The following is a 20,311-nucleotide window of genomic DNA, read 5'->3' as shown; positions in this document are numbered from 1 at the left end:
CTGCTGTTAAGTAAATTATTCCTATACAAGTTAATAACTGGACTCCTCTTGCACTCGTCTTCTCCTACTAAATCCAGTGCCTGAGTAGACTATCAAGTCAAGTTTAACCATCAAGTAAACAATATTTCCTCTGCTTACATATCTTTCCCCATGCACAACTCCTCCTAACTTCCATAATTAAGAGCAACGCTTCTTTCCTACACAGGGTAAAAACGCTCCCTGCCTTCTCAGGGTGGGAAGCAGCAGTCTTAAAGCCTCAGGGGCATATCAAAATGAGAACCTAGCAGACTAAATATAAACTAGACACTATGCATGAAGACACACCTAAAACCAACACGCAGATTCACCATAAATTTTGACAACACTGAACTGAATTTACAGTGTTTGGCATTTAATAATAAACACAATGTGTAGAGTTAAGCAGCACAAAATCCAGATACAAAGACATCCAACCAGTAAGTTAAAAAAATTTTAAACATTTAAAAATAAGTTATACTCACATTAAAAGTCTGTCATCAAAATAGTTTTAAGACTACTGTTACTGAAGTTAAAGCTAATTCACTAACCTTCATCAGTATGTACACCACTTGAAAGCAAGCACAGCTGATCCCATCAAAATATAAAAGACTGAAAGTTATCATACTATAAAAGCCTGTTTAGTTCCATTGGTATATTAGGAAGCTGTATAAAAATTTGATAAACAGTCTAACAATGCACATGAAAGTAGAAGTATGAAAGCATTAGGACTCTGAATTGAAATGCCTATCATTATAAATTATACAGCAAACTCAGCAGTCCAAAAGGTAAATTTAAAATTATTTTAATTTGAAGAGCCCAGTACATGAGTATGGGCTGGTTTCAATGGAGAAGATAGGCCACAGGTTAAGTTAAATATCAGAATGGTCCTAAAACAGATGGTCTTGGTACTTGAAAAAGATTCTGGTACATACTCCCAACACATTTCTAACAAAACCAAATCTTAGGAGAGCTGTAAGGGAAATAATCACGGAACATCTGCCTTGGAGAACTCTCCTCTTCAGAATGAGCACATTACATTCATGTTCCAAAATCTGGAATGCCTTCTCCACATTTACTTTTCAGTTCACATATCAAACGTTCTTATCATGCAAGAGAACTTATCTCAAGGGTATGAAATGTTCCTTTTTGTGCTGTGCTGTGTGCAATGGAAATCAACATACAGGCTAGCAGAAGAGCAGCCTGAATGTAATTCATTCAAACAACCAATGTATTACTTCATATCAAAGAACTTTGACAAAACTGAGATTTGAACTCAGTGGGCAGATGCCAAAAGCCATAAAGCAGTGTACAATCCAAACTTGGTAACTGTGGCAGCTAAACATACATTGCAATGATAGATAAATGTTAGGCTTGATAAGCTAATACTTATCATTCCATAAACTTGTAGCCAGTTTACATTAACATGTTCTCCTTTCTTAAGAGTACAATGAAGTTTAAACACTAAGAACTTCACTGGTGGTGAAATTCTAATCTTCCAGACCACTGGCTTTAGCCTCAGACTGCTGCTCAAGCTTCTCCACCATCTCTTTCAAGTGGTCTTCGTCTTTGAAAAAATACACATACAAGTTTCTTTCCATCTGATGTAGCTTACTGGACTCTAAAAAGTTTCTCTTTGACTTCACATCAGCAATCAGATCCATCAGGAGTTGATTTAGTTTATTTAAATCAACTTCCAGTTGATGAAATTGCTCGGTAAGTTCCTAACAAAAAACACAAGACAAAAAATTATTACTTTTATATTGTTAATACACTAGCTGAACTAGAAATATAAAAGTTTTTTCCTTTTGGAAGCCATTTTCATTTGTAAGTGAAAAGTCATCACAAGAAATAGAAACACAGGTGATAAGGGTTTCCATTCAATTTATGTAACTTTTAAGCTCCATGTAACTGTACTCACATCAGGTTAGGAAAATGTAATTTTGTTTACTAAGCCAGATGAGTTAAGACCATAAGAATCCGGCCCTCAACTAGATAGATGGTTGAATAACATTTTCTATCAAGTCTTCATAGCTAGCCAAGTCTTAAAAGGGAACAAAAAAACCCACAAGAAAAAAGCCAATTCAGTTTTAAAATTGAATCATTAATTACCAGCTACAATTTTCCCAATTGTCATTCTTATGACAGTTCAGTGTAAGTAGGCTAGTCATCCACTTGCACATTATTTCCTTATTAAAGGAATTCTTTTTCTTGATAAACAGTAGCAATAGGAAGAGATGTCACTATGTTTTCAGAGGTAACTTGAATCAATAGAAAGGTATTTGATTGATTTAATAACATGTAATCCCTAAATACATATTGTTTCAAGTAGTAAGTTTTATTTTTTAATAAAACTGTTCTATATGTTGCAAATTCACTTGAGATGGAAGAGTTAAATATATTTTATGTAGTCAACCATGTAACAGAAGACTTCCCTCAATCCACTTTTGAGATACCTACAACTATTTAAAAACCATAACAAGTTGCATTTAACAACCCCTATTCCCCTTTAAAAGAGGCTCTAAACCCAACACCTGGGAGCTCTGTAGCAGGATTGTCCTACTACAACTGTCCTTCAGAATTATGATATTCTTATTTTGTCCAAATAATGGGCTTTTTAAGGGGCCAAACTGTACTATTCAGGTGTTATGGGTAACAGGGAAAAAAACGCCCATCTGAAGTAAAAAGAAATTTTAATGAATCTTCCAGCGACACCATATCCAGATGACATATTTCCCACGCCATAAACTTACTAGTAATACAGGACTGTATATGCCTTTGAAAGGAATTAAAAGTTGGATGCAACAATCGGCTCAGAAACAAAAAATTATTACCTGCCAACATTTACGAAATCCAACATTTGCTAAGAATAATGTAAACACCGGGCCCATCATCATTATGCTAACAAATTTGCTGCTGACATGTGGGAGCCAGTTTGTGTGTCTACAGCCTTCATACTACATTTTTCTCAGTAAAAGAACATGACACACATTAATGTAATAATTTTAATAACTAGATAAGGGCTTACCCGACTACTGAGTTGTAACTGATTTCCTCCATGATACAGAGCATCATGAAGAGTATCTACATCACTTTGTAGCTTGGACAAAAGGAGAGACTGTTCTTGAGAAGATGCTGCTAGCTGATCTTGTACTGTAGCACAGTCCTGCTTTAACTGCTGAGCCATCTGCTCCAGGCTTTTGTATGTTTTAAACAATTGTTGTTTTTTATTTTCTCCTTCCAGAAGCTGATATAGCCTGTAACAAATGAAGTTAGACACACAAGCATTTCTAAGTTTCCTAAGAGCTCCTGTCATTATTAGTCAAGAGAAGATGTTCATGTTGAGAAGTCAGAGGACTAGTAAAGGACAGTACTGCTCAGGGTTTTCTTACTACACTGCTGTAGCTCCCACTGATTTAATGATTCTATCTATATATAGCTAGTACATGATTAAGAGGACTCCAAAATATTTCAATATTAGATTAACCGCAATGAAATACCAAAGTAACAGTTAATAAGTACACAATGAATGCAAACAGAAGTTGGCAATGTGCTTTTGCCAGCTATTTCCCGACACTTCAAGGACAGCAAAGTAAGATCCAACTTTTTTTAAGTGCTGAAAAACAGCAGACTTCGATGGCCAGTGAGAAATAAGAGACATCTTTTTGACATTTTCAAGCTTACTGGAGTATTTCCCATTTTCTATCTATGAAGAGACTGTTAAGAAATTCTCCAATTAGTTACGAGTCATGCAAAAGACAGCAATACCTGCTGTACCAAACTGTACCTTTACACTGCATCAGGAAGAGTCTAACACGATTACAGGTGACTTTGCTCAGTTGCTACTACCACCTCTACATATTAAAATCTTCAGGAGCTGAGCCCCAATATATTATCAGATTGGCTTTAATAAGAGCAGGAGCTATATTTCAAAATTAACTGAGTTTCTTTCAAGTGTCTTCTGCTTACAAACCTTTTGGGGTTTTTCACTTTTTCCAATTCACAATCATGAATACTAATACATGCCTTTTTTAAAAAATAAAAAAAAGTTAAAAAGTAGCCAGACAACACTCTGATTCAGTCATTTAGAGACTTAATAAATCTGAACAAAAGTGTTACAAGTTGCCAATGCAAACACACAATGGGAGCAAAATTAATGCTGCCTTATTCTTGCAGTTACTCACTGTGCAAGAGCATACTTAACTATCACTTAATTGTTAAGAAACACTTACAGCACCATTTTAAAGAAGGAGGAAAAGTCTGACATCAATACACCTATAATTATACAATAGACCTCATCAAAAGGCTTAGAGTCTTGAAGTTACAGCAACACAGCGCACATTCCTACTGTATCACCTGAGCTACAAGGAGACTTAATTTCTTAGATGGTGAAAAACCAGACTCCTACATGGGTGACAGGACATCGAAGCCAAATGGCAAATCAAGCAGTAAAAATGAGCTGAACATTTCATGTATTCAAGGAGCCGTTCCTCTGCTCTACCACGTGGGGGTTTTTGCAGACTAAGCTGATGAGGCCATGCATATGATCTGGGAAATCATTGTTATTAAGAGCTGTCTACATCTATACTTCTAATACAAATTTCAAGAGGTCCTAGATCAGGGCACCATGTAAGATGGGTTTGGCTTTAAACATTCATTATATTCTGGATTGCTTGGGAATGCTTCAGCAATATTAATGAGCCTGATAACTGAACAGTTTTTCCTCAGGCAAACCTGAAAAGAATTTCAAAGGATAAGCAAGAGTCAAATCTCATACCTTGAAGGCTTCAGTTCTGAAGAATTCAAAATACTAATTAGCTATAGCAAGTAACTAAGAACTTAGCAACAGAAAAGGCTTAGCTTGCCTAAGCCTTTATCTCCCCAGTATTATTTCAAAGTAAGTCAAAGTTCAATAGCGACTATAACGCTTACCTGCAAGAGAAACCATCCTCTGAACTAATAGTGTTTCTTGGCTTTGCGTGTTGAGTTTGCTCAGTAATCACCTGTAGTCTCTGTTGCAACTCATTACTGCTCTGCTTCAGAGATTCTACCAAATTCTCAAGTTGACAGCAGATCTCCTTATGTTTCTTCAACTCCATTTCAAAGGCTAGCTCAATGAGTTCAAATGATGCTTTCTGTCTTATCAAGTGCCTGCTTATTTCATCTTGTCTTGAAGCATGATAGTCCTGCCGAGCAATCTGATGATCCAAGTATCCTTTCACCACCGGCGCGCTCAAAAGCCGTGCATTCTCTTTCAGAAGGGGAAGCAGCTCTTCATTGTTTATCTGAGTTATTTCTTGTTGAATTGTTGAAATTTCATCATTTAAACTAGATATTTTGGCATCGAGGTTTTCTTGTTTTCCAATATCCTACATAAAGCAAAGTATTTGTCAATTTCTTCATACCTCCCTCCAAGCCACTTCCCTAACACACTTCTTCAGTTCACACAAGCTTCACGTACTTAACATTACATTAAAATCACTGCATCACTCATATCTACAAAACTAAATGAAAACTCCACAAGCAGTTTTACAGAACTTTACAACATAAGGTAAATACAGATTTAAAAAGTGGATATCAAATAAATGTATTTCAGTAAGTAGTAATTTCATTCTATTGCCAGGCCAGGAAATAGTTTGTTGTGAAAAAAAAACAGAGAAGCTGTATTTTACTTAGCACCCAGATTTCAAGCACGCCTAACTGAAATCTCACATGCAAACATATTGTTTTATATTCAGTCGGATGACTATCAACACTACTATCAGAATCAATCTTTTTCAAATTACGCTAATCAACCAAGCCCTATATGCTAGTCATCCATAAATGAAAATATACAAACTGACATGATGCCTCAAGTTAGTCCATGACTGGCATAAGTTAATATTTTCCCTTCTGTTATGATTTCTTCACATTCCAGTAGTCACATCTGCCTGTCACTCACTTGAGAGATTTCTGGGGCTTCCAATTCATTTATTTGGTATTTAAAACACACCACCATAACGTCACCATATTACAAGTACTTGAGTTTCAAAAGTCAGTGAACTAAAACTTTTCAGGTTTATGCTACAGAATATAAACAGGAATACATTTATATTAGCTCCTCAATACCACAAAATTTCAACCAAAGTTAAGCTTTTGTTTGTTGTACAAACAACTGAGAGCCAGTTAGAATTTGAAATTTCAAAGTTAAACTAAACTGGAAAGGTACTACTAAATTCTAGGTTTTTTAAGGTAGTTATTCTGGAAAGTAGAATTAAAGTTACTCTGCCATACTGAAGAATTTCTAACTATAGAAATTGAAGCTATTTCACATGAGAATTTCTGTGAGCAAGACTAAAACTTCATAAAAGTGCAATTTCACTACGTAAAAATAGTCGAAATAACAATAACTCAGCAATTCCTTTTACCAGATCCAGTTGAACACGCCTGCCTGTTTAAAACTCCACTACCTTTTATCACCTTTTGCAGCTTACCTTGTTCTTGAAGGACTGTAGCATGCTCTCCGCACATTTTATAGCTGAATTCATGCTCGCCTCTTTAGCTTGCATTTGAATTAGCTGATGTTGAGCACAAATATATGCTGTTTGGAGCCTGGCAATCTCTTGATGCTCTTCACAAACTTCATTAGTCTCATCACAAGTGACTTGTTTGGTTATATCGGTAAGCTGAAAGCTGTCGTCATGTGACTTTTCAACCCATTCAGGCATACCTTGATAAAAATGTTTTTTTATGTACAAGGTAAGTGCTGCGGTGCTTTGTTCTTCCTGAGACAAATACCTGTCTAAAGAAAGTTGGGAAAAAAACACTGGATGTGGACACGACCCTTGTTCTGAATCTGAAGCAGTGAAGAAAGAGGCCAATTTCTTAGCTGCATCCGTAAGAGACAGCAGTTCATTATTAAGCTTATTATTTGCTGCAGTAAACACTTCCAGTCCTTCTTTCAAATCTTTATGTGCTTCTTCCTCTTTGCTTTTTAATGTTTGTAACATATGGCTGTTTGCAGAAACCATCATTTGAAGCTTATTATGCCGATGAATTTGAAGTTTTTTTAACTTCTGAAGATCTTGAAGCTCATCCTCTAATTTCTTCAGTTCCTCCTCCTCTTCTTCCTCCTCCTTTTGGCTGCTGTTCTTTGAATCCATCGGCTTCAAGGTTTTAAGGACTTCATCCAGTGCATTTCCTTCCAAAATGGGCTTACCAGACTCAAGAAGACTATCAAAATCTTGCAGTTCTTTTTCAGATACCACATGCTGCTCATTTACATTCCCACAAAACCACTCCAGGAACGATTTCTCTTCTGAAGACTCAAACAGCCAGTCAAAATCTTCTCCAGTAAGTTCATCAGCTTTTGGATATCCAATTTTCTTAAGAGTTTCCACAAAATCATTTCCACAGCTCATGATTAAAATATTTTTTGTAAGCAGAAAAGGTCCAAATACATGAAAAAACCTGGGGTATTATTCCAGTTGTAATTTTTTTTTGTCACTTTAAATGAATATTCAGTATTTTAATAAAAAAAGTCTGCACAGGAAAAAGGAAGTGTTAGATCACACCAGAAAACTGAATGCTGTTCTGGATTAGAGTGGCTATTCAAAGAATAGAAACCAATTTTTATTTCAGGGATGTCTTAATATATTTTGTTCCTCAAATCAGGACACACATTTTTACATCAATTAAATCCCTGATCTTTGCAAACACTTACGTTTTTCCTTAATTCACAAAAATTTACTGTTAAAATAGAACACTACCACTAATTTAAAAGCAACAGGTGTAAACATTGAGTAATTCACTGGCCTGCAAAAGTGATTTACTTACATAGTTTTCCTCACATTAAATAAAAAACCCCACCCACAATCATTTTAACTCTTCCAAAATGAGAGGAGCTTTCAGCTTGTTCTAAAAACAAAACTACAGTGATGTTACAAGATCTTGCTTATAAAGATTTTTTTTTAACTTCAGCAGCAAGCAGAATCTTGTCTTCTAAACCTCCATTTAAAAGTTTCCTCTGAAAATGGAACAAGACATCCTTTAACATAAAAATATCTCAACATAGTAATGTGGGTTTTGATCAATTATAATAGATTAAAATTAAGTGTAAATACTCTTGCAAAACCAGTCACAACTTAAAAGTTACAAGAAAAAGGAGTTTGCTGGTTTGCTGTTTCCCAGCAAACAAATCATCAGCTTTAGGATCCTAAAGGGAGCACAAGAGATGGCAAAGAATAGCATAAATTATCAAGAAAGTCAGCAGGCCTTGTCTGCAATACACTGGTAATAACCAGGGTTTTTTTTTAGTTTGGTATTACTTAATACTTTGTTTCTAGAAACATACATACCACCAGAAAAACCCACTTTGCCAGCCGGCCAGGAGGGCATGAGTGCTGAACAAGTAAACGCATCCTTCTGAAATTCTATGTGTGCTTAATTTATCTTAGGGTTACAGATTATATAAGAGACAGGATTTGTTATGCAAGTTTCATGTCACAGGGCAGCCTTCCAACTGCCCTCTGCCTTCCACGCTAAAAAAGGGCTGCGGTCAAAATAAATAAAAAGGAGCGCACATAGCTTTACCTACGTGTACGCAGATCATTAAGGCACGCTGACACTGCCGCTCAAGCCGCCACCAAACACCACAAGTCACACGTCAGGACCCCTGAGGAAGCTCCACACGACCCCCGTCCCCAGCACGGGGACGCGCGATCGCCACAGCCAGCTCAGCCCCCACGAGCGGGGCCCTCAGGGGCCTTCTCCCCCAACGCCCGCCGGCCAGGCCCCAGCCCCGGGGCAGCTGCTGCCTACAGCCCCAAGGGGATCTCGGCTAAAAGCCGCCCCGGAACAGAACAGGGCAGGACGAGGAGACGGAGGGGAGAGGGGACGCCGCGGCGGCTGCCCCGCTCCCGGTGCGAGCGAGCCCCGACCCCGCACCACTCGGTACTCACCACAGCGCGCTGCCTCTGCGGCGGCCCGGCGGGAAGGGGAAGGGGAAGGGGAAGGGAGGGGAGATGAGCCGCAGAACGCAGCGGGCGGGCCGGGCAAGCGTCGGCGGAAGCGTCGGCAGCGTCCGCGTCCCCGCCCCGGCCTGAGGGAGCCGGGCCCCAGCCGCGCGGGAGGGGCGGGGCCGCCGGCGGCACCAACGGCTCGAAACGCCCGCCACGCGCTAACTCTCGCGCGGCCGCCCGCCGCCGACTGCGCCTGCGCGAACACGCCTCGCCCCTCCTGCCCCCCACCCCCCGCCGCCGCGCTTCCGCGCAGGCGCGCCTCGCCCGCCGCGCGCCAGAGGGGGGCGGGGGGGCCTGCGCGGGGGTTGGCCGGCGCCGGCACGCTGACCAGTGACGTCTCGCGGGCGGGGCGCCCCGCGGCGGGGCAGGGTGGGGCGGGGCGGGGCGGGGCTCTGCGCGAGGAGCGGGGGCGGGAGGCGGGGCCGGCCCGCGCCTCACCTCAGGGCTCGCCTGGGCCGCGCTCCGCCCCGCCCCGCTCCCCGCGGCGCCCCTCGGCGCCCCTCGGCGCCCCTCGGCGCCCCTCAGCGCCCCTCAGCGCCCCTCGGCTCCCTCCCCTCAGCTCCCTTCAGCTCTCCTCAGCGCCCCTCGGCTCCCTCCCCTCAGCTCCCTTCAGCTCTCCTCAGCGCCCCTCGGCTCCCTCCCCTCAGCTCCCTTCAGCTCTCCTCAGCGCCCCTCGGCTCCCTCCCCTCAGCTCCCTTCAGCTCCCCTCAGCGCCCCTCGGCTCCCTCCCCTCAGCTCCCCTCGGCTCCCCTGCGCCCCGCTCCCCTCAGCTTCCTCCCCTCAGCTCCCCTGCGCCCCGCTCCCCTCGCCTCCCCTCGCCTCCCCTCCGCCCCTTTCCCCTCGCCTCCCCTGCGCTCCCCTCCGCCGTGGCCTGCGGCCGTTCTGGGGCCCGTGGTGCGGGGACAGGGGAGACTTGACTGCAGTTGCTGAGCTTTGACCAAAACCGGGCTTCAGACCCGTGTGTCCACCAGCGTCGCCAAAGCTGAGAGACGTGGCTAGTGGTGGCCACCACCCTTTGTGTCCGCAGTTGCTGTGTTGGTGATTCATCCCTGCCTAGTCCTTTTAGTATTTTTTCATGGACTTTATGTCCATGACTTTGTCTAATCCCTTTCTGAACCTGCTGGTACCCCCCAAAAGTTCACAAGGCAACATTCCAGAATGTCACTACCTGCTGCTTAAAAAAGCACTTTCTTAGTTGTTTTTTAACCCTCTCCTAATCACATCAACTGACCCTCAGCTCTAGCATTGCAGGATTTGGCAAACACCACCTCTGCATTTACCTTATCTCTGCCCTTCGTAGCGAGTTAGTAACCACCAGTAAATTTCCCTTCAGTTCTGTCCTCTCCAGTTTGGGGAGTTCCAAAATTTGGTCCCTGAGAAGCAAGTGCCCCGTCCCCCAATTTCAGTTGACCTCCTCTGCACCTTTTTAACATCGCTGCGCCTTGCTTGAGGTGCAGAGACGAGGCTGCACGCAGTCCTCAAGGCGTGGGTGCACCAAGGTTTTCTACAAAATCCTTGTTTCCGATGCCCTTCCTTATGGTGCTCCATTTTCTTGGCTTTTTGGCTGCTGCTGCTCACAGAGGCACCAGAAAGCTCTTGGCAATGACTGCGGGACCTCTTCTCATTTTGGGAAGAACCTCTTGGCATTGCAAGGGCTGGTTCTGAGTCGAGCACCATGCAGACTTCCCAAAGGAAAGGAAATCACTTCCAACCTCCCACAAGCAGATCAATGCCCAGCCAGTCTCCAAGCAACAGCCACCTTGGAAGCCAGTCCGCCTCTGTTCTTCTTCCTCTACACCATGCTCAGGTCCTGCACCATCCAATATATCCTCATCAGCCACCGTCCCCCCGCTCATTACCGATTTCCACTTGGACATGGAGCCATTGACTGTAACTCTTTGGATGCGTCCATCCAGCCAACTCCTTATCCATCTAACAGTCTATCTGTCAGACCCGTAACTCTCCAATTTAGCGTCAAGAATGTTGAGGAGGACTGTGCCTTTGCCTTACAGAAGTCTAGGCAGATGATATCCGTGTTCTTCCCTCATCCACTGATGCAGTCACTCCATCATAGAAGGCCACTAGATCAGTCAGGCACGATTTGCTCTTGGTGGAGCCATGCTGGCTGTCTCTAATTGCTTCTCTGTCTTCCACAGGACATGTCTTCCAGGAGGATCTGTTCCAGGCCTCAGAACAACAGCACCAGCAGCCCTTTTATTAACTCTCTCCTGCCTGCTGTTCCTCCATGCCAGAATAGAATAGAATAGAATAGAATAGAATAGAATAGAATAGAATAGAATAGAATAGAATAGAATAGAATAGAATAGAATAGAATCATTAAGGTTGGAAAAGACCTCTAAGATCATCTAATCCAAAGGATTCTCACTAACAGTTTGAGCATCCTTGATCAGCCACTCCTCAAGTTTAGCCATCTTCATTCCCTGTTTGCTTTTCACGTGCCACATTTTTCTGGATTTCCCGACTTGCCTCGTGGTAGCCTCCTGAACTTTCTCATCGAGTCATGCAGGGGGGCGGTTTGGGCCACGGTTTTATGTTGGTGTCAGACATTTTACCTGGGCTTCTAGTACAGCATTTTTTAAGCCTTCTGGATGTTTGTAGGCTTCTTGCTTTTGGACTGCTCATTTAGGGTTTCCTGGCATTTTTCCCCATTTTTGTATAGGTCGTTTTCTTAAAATTGAGTATATGTCTGCTTTATTTGTCTTGCTCTCTTCTTACAGTGTTAAGCTTAATTACATTGTGGTTGCTACTATGGAGCAGCTCACCCACTAATAGCTCTTGAATTAGATCCTCTGCACTGCTGAAGACTAAATTCAGAATGGCGTTTTTTTTCTTGTGGTTTCTAAGGCCAGCTATTCTAGAAAGAAGTAATTTATTGCATCCAGAAATGTTATCTCCACATTTCACCCTGATGAGGCATTGACCCAGTCTGGATGTGGGTGGCTGAGCCCTCCCACTACATGTCCTAAATGTGCAGCTTCCCTAATCTCACTTAATGCAGTTGTTGAAATGAATCAACACAGGGAAATGAGCAACCTTGCAGCTCAGCCCAGCTAAGACTAACTCGCATGAAGTTTTCTAGATCAAAATCAGCACCTGTATTGCCTGCAAAGTGCAGTTTGTTGATTTCTGGTATAATGTGGTCTGTGCAAGACACGCTTTTAAATTAAACCCTGACCTGGCAGGGAGTTCTCATGGGTAAAAAGAGCTGTAGTGTTGAATTCCTCCCCATCAGATTACAGCCTGATATGCAGCTGCAATTTAGGCTAGCTGAAGTTTTCAAATCATCTTGCAGATAGAGTGCATTGTGTCTTTCCAATGGGGGAGGGCAAAGCATTCACTGGCTTATTTCATAAGATGATGCTGTTTCAGTTCAGCCAGCTAATTGCATGAAAATCAACTTGTCCTACAGTACTATTTTGAAGGCTTGTGCTTCACAGTATCGGGTTTTTTAAGTTTCATAAATATCAGTGTTACTCATGTAAAAAATGCCTGAGCAAAAGCAAATTTTAAACACCTAGAAAACTTTCTAAAATTCTGTTGTCATGAGAGCAATTCAGCTCTGCTACTGAAGTCCACATCCTAGATGAAAGAAGATGCATCTGATAAAATATTGGCTGGTTTTTGTCTATCAAATTGTCCATCTGGATTGCTGCAACTAATGCCTTCGGTTCCCTGTGTGACCGGTTCCTCTCCCTCTTTCCAGACTTGTACGCATACGATGTCCCACCTCCCTCATGGCCTTTCACAAAACTTACGTCCCCATCTGTTTAGCTTGGCAAGCAGGACTATATGCTCATTCTGTAGCTGGTTTGGAACTACATACGTGCTGGCCAGTAGCCACCTCTCGAAAGAGTGAAGAGCTCAACTGGGCCAGCTTTCGGGCACAGTCAGTGCAGGAAACGATTTATTTCTCTTTCTACGCAGACATGGAATTTTCCTGGAAGTTTTCACCACAGATTATCGTTGCAGCCTCCGTCCTATCTCTGCTTTGCCAAATTTGGTGAAAATTAGCCTGAAGGTTCAAAAGTTATCAAGAAAAGGAGGAGGGGAACAGATGGACGAAAGAGGAGTTGACAGACAGCATGATCTCATAATCCCCGCTGGCATAGGAATTCAGGCTAGAATTGAAATATTTTAGGTCAGAACATTGTGCACTTAAAGTTCTCATTTTGAAAGAACAAGCCTCTAATGTGAAACAAATTTTCATTTCTTAGACCATCGATTGGCTTTTAGGTCAGAGATTAAAACAACAGCCTTCCCCTAACAACATGATACAAAGATACGTATCTTTGCAATTTCTTGCAGCCCCTTTCCCCACCCAACCACAGCCCCATGTGCTTCGGTGTTTGCTTTTGCAGCTCCTTATGGGTCACGATTGTTTTTCTCTGATTTATTTTTTTCTTGGTTGGGTTCAGTCAAAATATAATTAAAGGCTTACCTTACCCTTTTTTTCCGTTCTAGGAGCAGTTGTTCTGCATCTGTGTCTGAGAACTGGAGAGGTTGCTTAGATAGCATATTGCATTTACAACCCATTTTATGGTGGATTCCAGGAGATTAAGACATAGACATTTCTGGAAAGATGTCTGCAAGCTCTGCACTATTCCATCGATGCCATGTTGCGTTTGTTCCACTGCAAAATATGACATCATTGTGCCTGATACCTCAGAGAGACGCTATCGGTTACCCATTGGCCAAGGCTGTAAAAAATAGCCGAGGAGGGCGGTTGCCATCATATAGGCATTGCAGCTGGCCAGTATAAACCCTCCCACTGGGATACCTCTGTCACATGGCAAACTCTTACAAAAGTCTTGTGCTTATTACCGCGTCAGGATTTTGGTTTGTTTTGGTTTGTGGAAGAAAAAAAAACAGCAAAAAAACAAGAGAGAAGTCGTGGGAATAAGTTTTTAGCTGATGAACTGTAGCAGCGTAGAAGCTTTTTTCATTTTGCATCATACTGCACATCTGCTCGTAGCAGCAGCAGGATGTTAGAGGCCACTGCTGCAGATTGCTGGAGTACCAACCATTCTTTGAAAACACCCTGTCCTAAAAGGTAATTCATTGCTTTTGGCAAATTTATATTCTGAATTAAGTACAGCTTTTGAAGTGCCATGTGAACTTTTATTATAACAAAGTCAGAAGACAGAAATTTGGCACCAGCTGGCTTTCTCTCCCAAGCACATGTATCTATCTACTCTCTAGAGGAACGATAAGAGTTCATTCTGAGACCTTGCATTCCCAGAAAAGCAGGTCAGAGTGATTCGTTTTCTTCAGCTTTGTTGGATTCGGTGCCATAAATAAAAAACGAAGCGCCTACACGTTTGCGCTTACGCTCCTAGTGTATTTAGACATATGATGCACAAGTTTGGCTTTTTTTTCTAGAAAATTGTTTGTTTACTCCTCTGGCCCTATTTTGGATTAAAACCCAGAGCGGGGCTGATCAGCTGGGCTGTCTGCAAATGGGTTTTGTTCCTAAGAAACTGAACCTTTGTGTGGAACGCGCACCAGGGCTCGGCAGGGACCGTGAAGGACCAGCCTGATCCTTCCCCTTTCCCTCCTGTGCTCCCCCTCTCCCATGGAACTCCAGCCGGCTCCTCCCCAGTGGGGCAGTGGTTCCTTTGCACAGCAGTGGCACAGGAGAGCAAGCTTTGGGGAGGCTTTTACGGGGGCTGCATCCTCAGCCTGGGGAACGTAAAATCATAGTGGGAAAAGGCAATCAGCCTCCTCCCAGCAGCAATCCCTGCTATTCCAAACGCAGCTCTTCTGGCAGCAGTAATGCCAGCCCTCCACTCCTCCTCTGTCCACCACACCATAATCATACCTTTGTTGCATGCCACGGTCCTTAAAATCACTGGGTAATTCACGGTTTCTAGAATAATAACTGAGAACTTTGCCACTGAAACCACTTTAAAGTACCTCTTTCAGAGGAAGCTGATGGTTATATCATCATGAATTTAATTATAATTTAAGGCTCTTTTCCATTTAAAGAGGCTTTGACAAAACATTTTCATCCTGATAGGCAAGGCAAGCTTCTGGACTTTTAATATTAAATTTGAAACACCCATCACTAGCAAAATGAGGAAACTTACTTCTCTTATAAACAACTCCTAAGACATTACCAATGTCAGGAAAGAAGCTGTACAGGATTTACAAAAATAGTGCCACCATATTCGTCATAATTCTGTTACCCCATGCAGTTCTTTCTTGTGCTGAGAAAAGTGGTGATGTCCCAAAATATGGCGCTGCTAAATGTTTAGTATAGCTTTTTTGCTGTTGGAGATTAATTTATAATAAGCTAGCAATGTGCTGGATTGTATTTTATGCTTATTCTGTGATAGTGGTGATTTCAAAGAAAGCTTTGATTAAAAAAATAGTTTCCTGTGCTTTGCGCTTGAATATTTTTACTGATTCAGCAGCTCAGCTTATTTGAATCAAACATAAACATATCGATAAGCTACTTGCCACGATTCCAACTTAAAACTACTATTTCTGTATTTTTAAGACATCGCTGTATTTAAGTGCAACATGCTTGACAAACTGAAACAAAAAACAGTGGATGTCACAGACTATAGCTGAGAGTATAATGATGGAGTTAGCAAAAGGATTTCAGTCCTGTCCCTCCTCTCATCTCTCCCAGTAACAAACTAAAATGCTCATTTTTGTCTGGCTGTGCATCACTTGTGATGTGACTTTCATATTCAACAAAATACACATGCAGAACTTGTAGGCTGCCTTTTAATGCTTTTTTTTTTGTCTGTCTTGTGCAGAGCTGGAATGATTTCAAGTATAATTACTTAGAACAGACACTAATGCATTTCAATTTGCACTTGTTTTACAGGTTAGTTTGTCTTCAGAAATGTAAAAGTGGAAATTTTTACAGCACCCATGGTTAGCGACAAATAACGTTAATGACTATTGGGGTTACATTGGGCCAACATATGTAAAAGAACTTTAATTTAAATAGCACTCCAACCTTCATAACATACTATTAATTTGAATTGCTAAAACTCAGTGAGCTCCTTCTGAAATAGTCATTAAGCCTATATGAAAAGATTTGCAAAGAGAAGAAACGCTATACACAAGAAACCAAATAATGAAAAATTAAAAAAAACCTGAAAACCACAACAAAAAGGTATAAAAAATTGTATTTATAGTATGATGAGATAATGATACAACACAATACTCTGTGTGCTACAGAATGTAGTGAGCACCACATACGTGCATAGAAATGAATCTCTGCAGGACAATACACCTGACAGACTATGAAGCATTCCTTCGGCTCCGGCACGGAACCCACTCGCTGACACCTTGAGGTAACCATTTGACTGGTAAACTGCAGAAGGCTCTCTGTCAGGGCTTCACATGCACCTAAATTTCATCGCTTAAAAATCCTTACTGCACAGACCCTTTCAACGACGTAAATCGTGTATAACCACGCTTTATGCCTATCGTGCAAAATGGAAGGAAGAAATTCTGGAACGGGAGCGCCTTCACTCTGCCTTGCCAACGGGCGAGTCTCTGGCTGGACATGCCTCCCCAGAAATCCTCTCCTGGGGTTAATTTACAGTACTTCAGGGAGAAAGAACAGCCAGGGGGACCAAATGGTTTCTGATCTTTTCTGCTTCATATGTCCCCTGCGTTTTAATTCTAGGTAGTTACGCAACGTGCTTGGACATTTCTTTTGTGGCTACTGATGAACAACAGTGCATTTAGTCAGTCACTTAAGCAAATTGGCTCATTTCATTGCTGGTGAAATTAATTTCTGATGTGTTTGCCCCATTAGTATTTGTAGGGAGTAGAGCTCTTCCTTGAAGAGTATCTAAAGGCATTCAGTTCTCCTTCCACCAATTTTGGAAAGTGCAAGTTAGTGGATTAAATATCAACACTGTTACTGGCTCTTACCACACACAAACAATGGCCTCTAATAGTTAAGAAAAAGTTAACAGATTTCTGAAAGAGTAATCTGTTTTGCAGACATTCCTTTATCAACACCATCATAAAATGAAGTGTATAAAATTAATATTACTTGGTGTATAAAATTAATGTTACTTGATTAAAAGCTGTGATGTGGTTCTTTTCAAAAATGTGTTTCTTTTCCACAGGGCTGATCTACAAGGATGAAAAATTTCACCGCTAACTACCAGTCTGCTATAAAGTTGGTAAAATGGTGAAATAATCACTTGTCACGGTGGCAGAGACTGCTGTAAATACCTCCCAGAAAAGCAGAAGTACGTCCTGCGGCTGAGCACGCCCCGGGGCTCGGAACAGGAGCAGGTCTGCAGGCTGAGCTCACGCACATGCAACTTCACCTCTTTCCGCTTCCCAGTTCTCTTCTGCTGGCATTTAAGCTCATCCACAGAAATGGGTTAGGCTGAGTGTACAGTCAGACACTCAGAATACTGGTATTTATTACAGTAATTTATTTGTAGATCAATAGAAGTAACTTTTTTTTTTTTAATACAAAATGATGTTAGCTCTGCGTGCAGTATAGCTGAACCCATACTCATCCGTGTCAAGAAAAATAACACCGTTTAAGGTCAGAAAAAGTCTTAATTCTTTAAGTTAGATGCAAGTTGCATTAGATTTTAATTCTTTTTTTTCCATCCCAAATCTTTCGCTAAGAAATTAGGATAGAAACTCGTCTATAAACACCAGATGAAAAACTGTCCTTCTCATGGAGTTTTGGGGGCCTTTTTATTTCTGCTTTAATCCGATAAAACTCACTCTGAACTGCATTTGGTTTTCGCCCAAGACAATACGGGATCCGTGCTCTGGGTAGCAATGTGTTGTAGAGTGTCTACTGGCCAAACCCTGCTCTTTTCAGAAGACAAATAAATCAGCTGCAATGGGCCTGGGGGGCGTACAGGATGGGCAGAGAGAGGGCGGGCGTGAAGGAGGATTCATCCTCCGAGTTGCAGCAGAGAATCTGCAGAAAAAGCTAACCATTTGAGGCCGTTTTTTTATGCCTCTCTCCTGCAATGTCAGAGCGCACTCGCGGAGCCAGAGGAAGAGCTAACGCAGGAGCAAGGAAGAGGCGTGCGTCCTCCCCACACCTGCGTGCCGCCAGGGAAAGCCCTTCCCTTCGTCTCCCGCCAGGAAACAGGCCAAACCTCTATGTCTCCGTAAAAAGAACTTCTCGATGACTTCATCTCTCCGGAGCCTTTTCCACAGAGGAAAAGACCTAGCAGCCCTGTAATCTTGTCCCCACTCCTTCTTTTCCTATGTGGTAACTGCAGAGAAAATAGATTGACTGGGCAGTGGCGTCTCCTCACCTGCTAGAAGCGCAGTCGTGACACGAAACGGCAGCGCTGCCAAGGCGGTGCCCGCACTTGATCTCGCAGCAAGCAGCGCGCTTTTAGCCCTCGTGTTGCGATTACAGGTACAGCGGCGCACGCAGACGCACGGAGCACGCGCAAACACCCAGCTTAAAAAAAATTAATAAAAACAGAACCCTCTTTGCATCCCCAGGTGCTACGGCCACAGGTAGCGCGGCGCTGGCTGCTCAGCAGCAGGTGAATCGCGTCCCTAAGGGGACGTCGGAGCCCGAGTGCCGCCGCGGGCGGGCTGGGGCAGGGCCGGGCTGTGGCACTGCTCAGGGGGCCCGCGGCCACCCCGACTGGCCACCAGACCCACGCTGGAAGCAGCCGGGCCGCTGCCCTCCACCCAGCTGCTTCTGTCCCAGCCGCAGAGGAGGGGGCTGCGCCTGCGGGCACCACCGCACGCGGGGCTCTACTTGAGGCAGTGACGCAGGCACTACGGCGTCATTTTTCTTTACCGGCGTAATAGCCCTCAGCTGTAATAACTGAAAAAGTAAAAACAAATAAACCCTTTTTATTTCCACTCAAGATTATTCGAGTAATTTTTATTGAAAATATAAGATCTACAAAGCCATGGATACCCAGCGTGGAAGAACTCATTAAGTTAGCACATTCATCTTTAAAAGGAAAATTTCAGGTCGACCAAGGGTACAATAATGTTCAATTTAAAATCTCGTTTTTCCTTCTGTAAGTTTCAAATCTCTTTTCATTAGGAGGTTCTGTGCAAGAGCTGCTTGTCACAAAAGGAAACACTTTACAATTCATGAATGTGTTCATTATATAATAAATGAACAGCAACAAGATACTAGCCTTTTTTTTTTTTTCCTGTTAACAGTCATGTGTTAAAGTAAACTCTTTTTTTTTTTTTTTCCATGATTTGGAAATTAGTTACATACGCACCAAAGGAGCTAGTAATTTCTGCTGCTTGTCAGCTACACACAATGAGTATATTGCTGTGTGCTTTCCCCAACAATGAGGATTTTAGTAATATGCAAGGTGTATAGAACATAATACCAAAACCTGCATCACAGAAAAGGTTAATTGTTTTCTTATTCAGCTGCCAGAGTTTATAACCTTAGGCCCCTCCCCAGAGCCAAAGTAGGGGTGGCCATCCATTAGGTTATGTAAATTAAACATATACGTTTTCCTTGTTGGCAAGTTCCAAGCAGTAAGCGAGAGTGCAAACAAGGATCTGTAAGCTGCCACAAAATGTATTCATATTTCTACTCCGTGTTGTAAGAGCCAAAGGGAGGACATGTATGTCAGACGTTGAAAGAACAACTGAATCTTTGTTTTTGATCATTATGGTCAGTCTGTCATGAGGTCTTGTATCCGAATGCTAAAAATGGCACCACACTTGGACATCCCATAGCTTTACACAGTACGTTTGCGTTTCCCTAGCCACTGAGCACTGGTCTCACAGAGACCCTGACTTTATAAGCTAACAAAATACAGATTCGGGTGCTGAAGAATCCATGGGAGGGCTTATACAAAGACAATTAACCCTCGCACCAAAACCTAACTTTATGATTTTACTTAAAGCCGCACTGAATCAGTTGCGAGAGGGTGAAGATATAAATACACCTCTCTGCTTCATCCGTGAGAAGGTGGACAACTGACCATTCGAACGGAGGGTCTCGAAACAAAGCTTAGTTGTCCTTTAAACAATGAGAAGGAGAGGCATACATAAATGGTCACCAAGGCACAATATGACAAAGGTGAAGAGTCCCTGAGACTCTGGTCTGGGTCTGTACCATTCCCCTCCCTATACAAGTAAATGAGAACATTTAGGAAAATATAATACAAAATCTCTTACAGGAAATATAGACTACACTTGCTAAAATCACTTCCCTAAAAGTGTTTATAGCTTTTTTCTTTTTTTTTTTCTTTTTTTCTTTTTTTTTTCTTCTTTTTTTTTTTTTTTAAAAGACCTTCTTTAAACAGATAATGCAAAGACTGGTC

General features: G+C 42.3%; 1 protein-coding gene across 2 annotated transcripts; it reads right to left on the bottom strand.

Annotated features, from left to right (window-relative positions):
- Window positions 1–370: 370 nt before the first annotated feature.
- Window positions 371–8,992, bottom strand: HAUS3 (HAUS augmin like complex subunit 3). 2 transcript variants are annotated; one of them, XM_075709798.1, is made up of 5 exons: window positions 8,955–8,992; window positions 6,489–7,536; window positions 4,948–5,384; window positions 3,044–3,272; window positions 371–1,739 (listed from the first exon to the last, which is right to left on the bottom strand). In XM_075709798.1, exons 2-5 carry the CDS (start codon window positions 7,413–7,415, stop codon window positions 1,506–1,508), a joined length of 1,827 nt encoding a protein of 608 aa, XP_075565913.1. In that variant the 5' UTR covers window positions 7,416–7,536; window positions 8,955–8,992; the 3' UTR covers window positions 371–1,505. The 2 variants fall into 2 exon arrangements, with proteins under 2 accessions (XP_075565913.1, XP_009476680.1); XM_009478405.2 differs by lacking the exon at window positions 8,955–8,992 and having other exon boundaries at window positions 6,489–8,707.
- Between the last annotated feature and the right edge of the window lie 11,319 nt (window positions 8,993–20,311).

Source organism: Pelecanus crispus, chromosome 4 (assembly GCF_030463565.1).
Source record: "Pelecanus crispus isolate bPelCri1 chromosome 4, bPelCri1.pri, whole genome shotgun sequence".
Taxonomy (NCBI): Eukaryota; Metazoa; Chordata; class Aves; order Pelecaniformes; family Pelecanidae; genus Pelecanus; species Pelecanus crispus.
Note: the sequence above shows the minus strand (reverse complement) of the source record. Positions and strands in the feature narration are given on the sequence as shown.

Bases quoted from the DNA above. Each gene is read 5' to 3' on its own strand.
- HAUS3 (XM_075709798.1), bottom strand. From the start codon at position 7,415: ATGAGCTGTGGAAATGATTTTGTGGAAACTCTTAAGAAAATTGGATAT. The intron at 5,385-6,488 runs GTAAGCTGCAAA...TGCTTTATGTAG, and splicing joins TACAGTCCTTCAAGAACAAG to GATATTGGAAAACAAGAAAA. The intron at 3,273-4,947 runs GTAAGCGTTATA...CATTTGTTACAG, and splicing joins GAGGATGGTTTCTCTTGCAG to GCTATATCAGCTTCTGGAAG.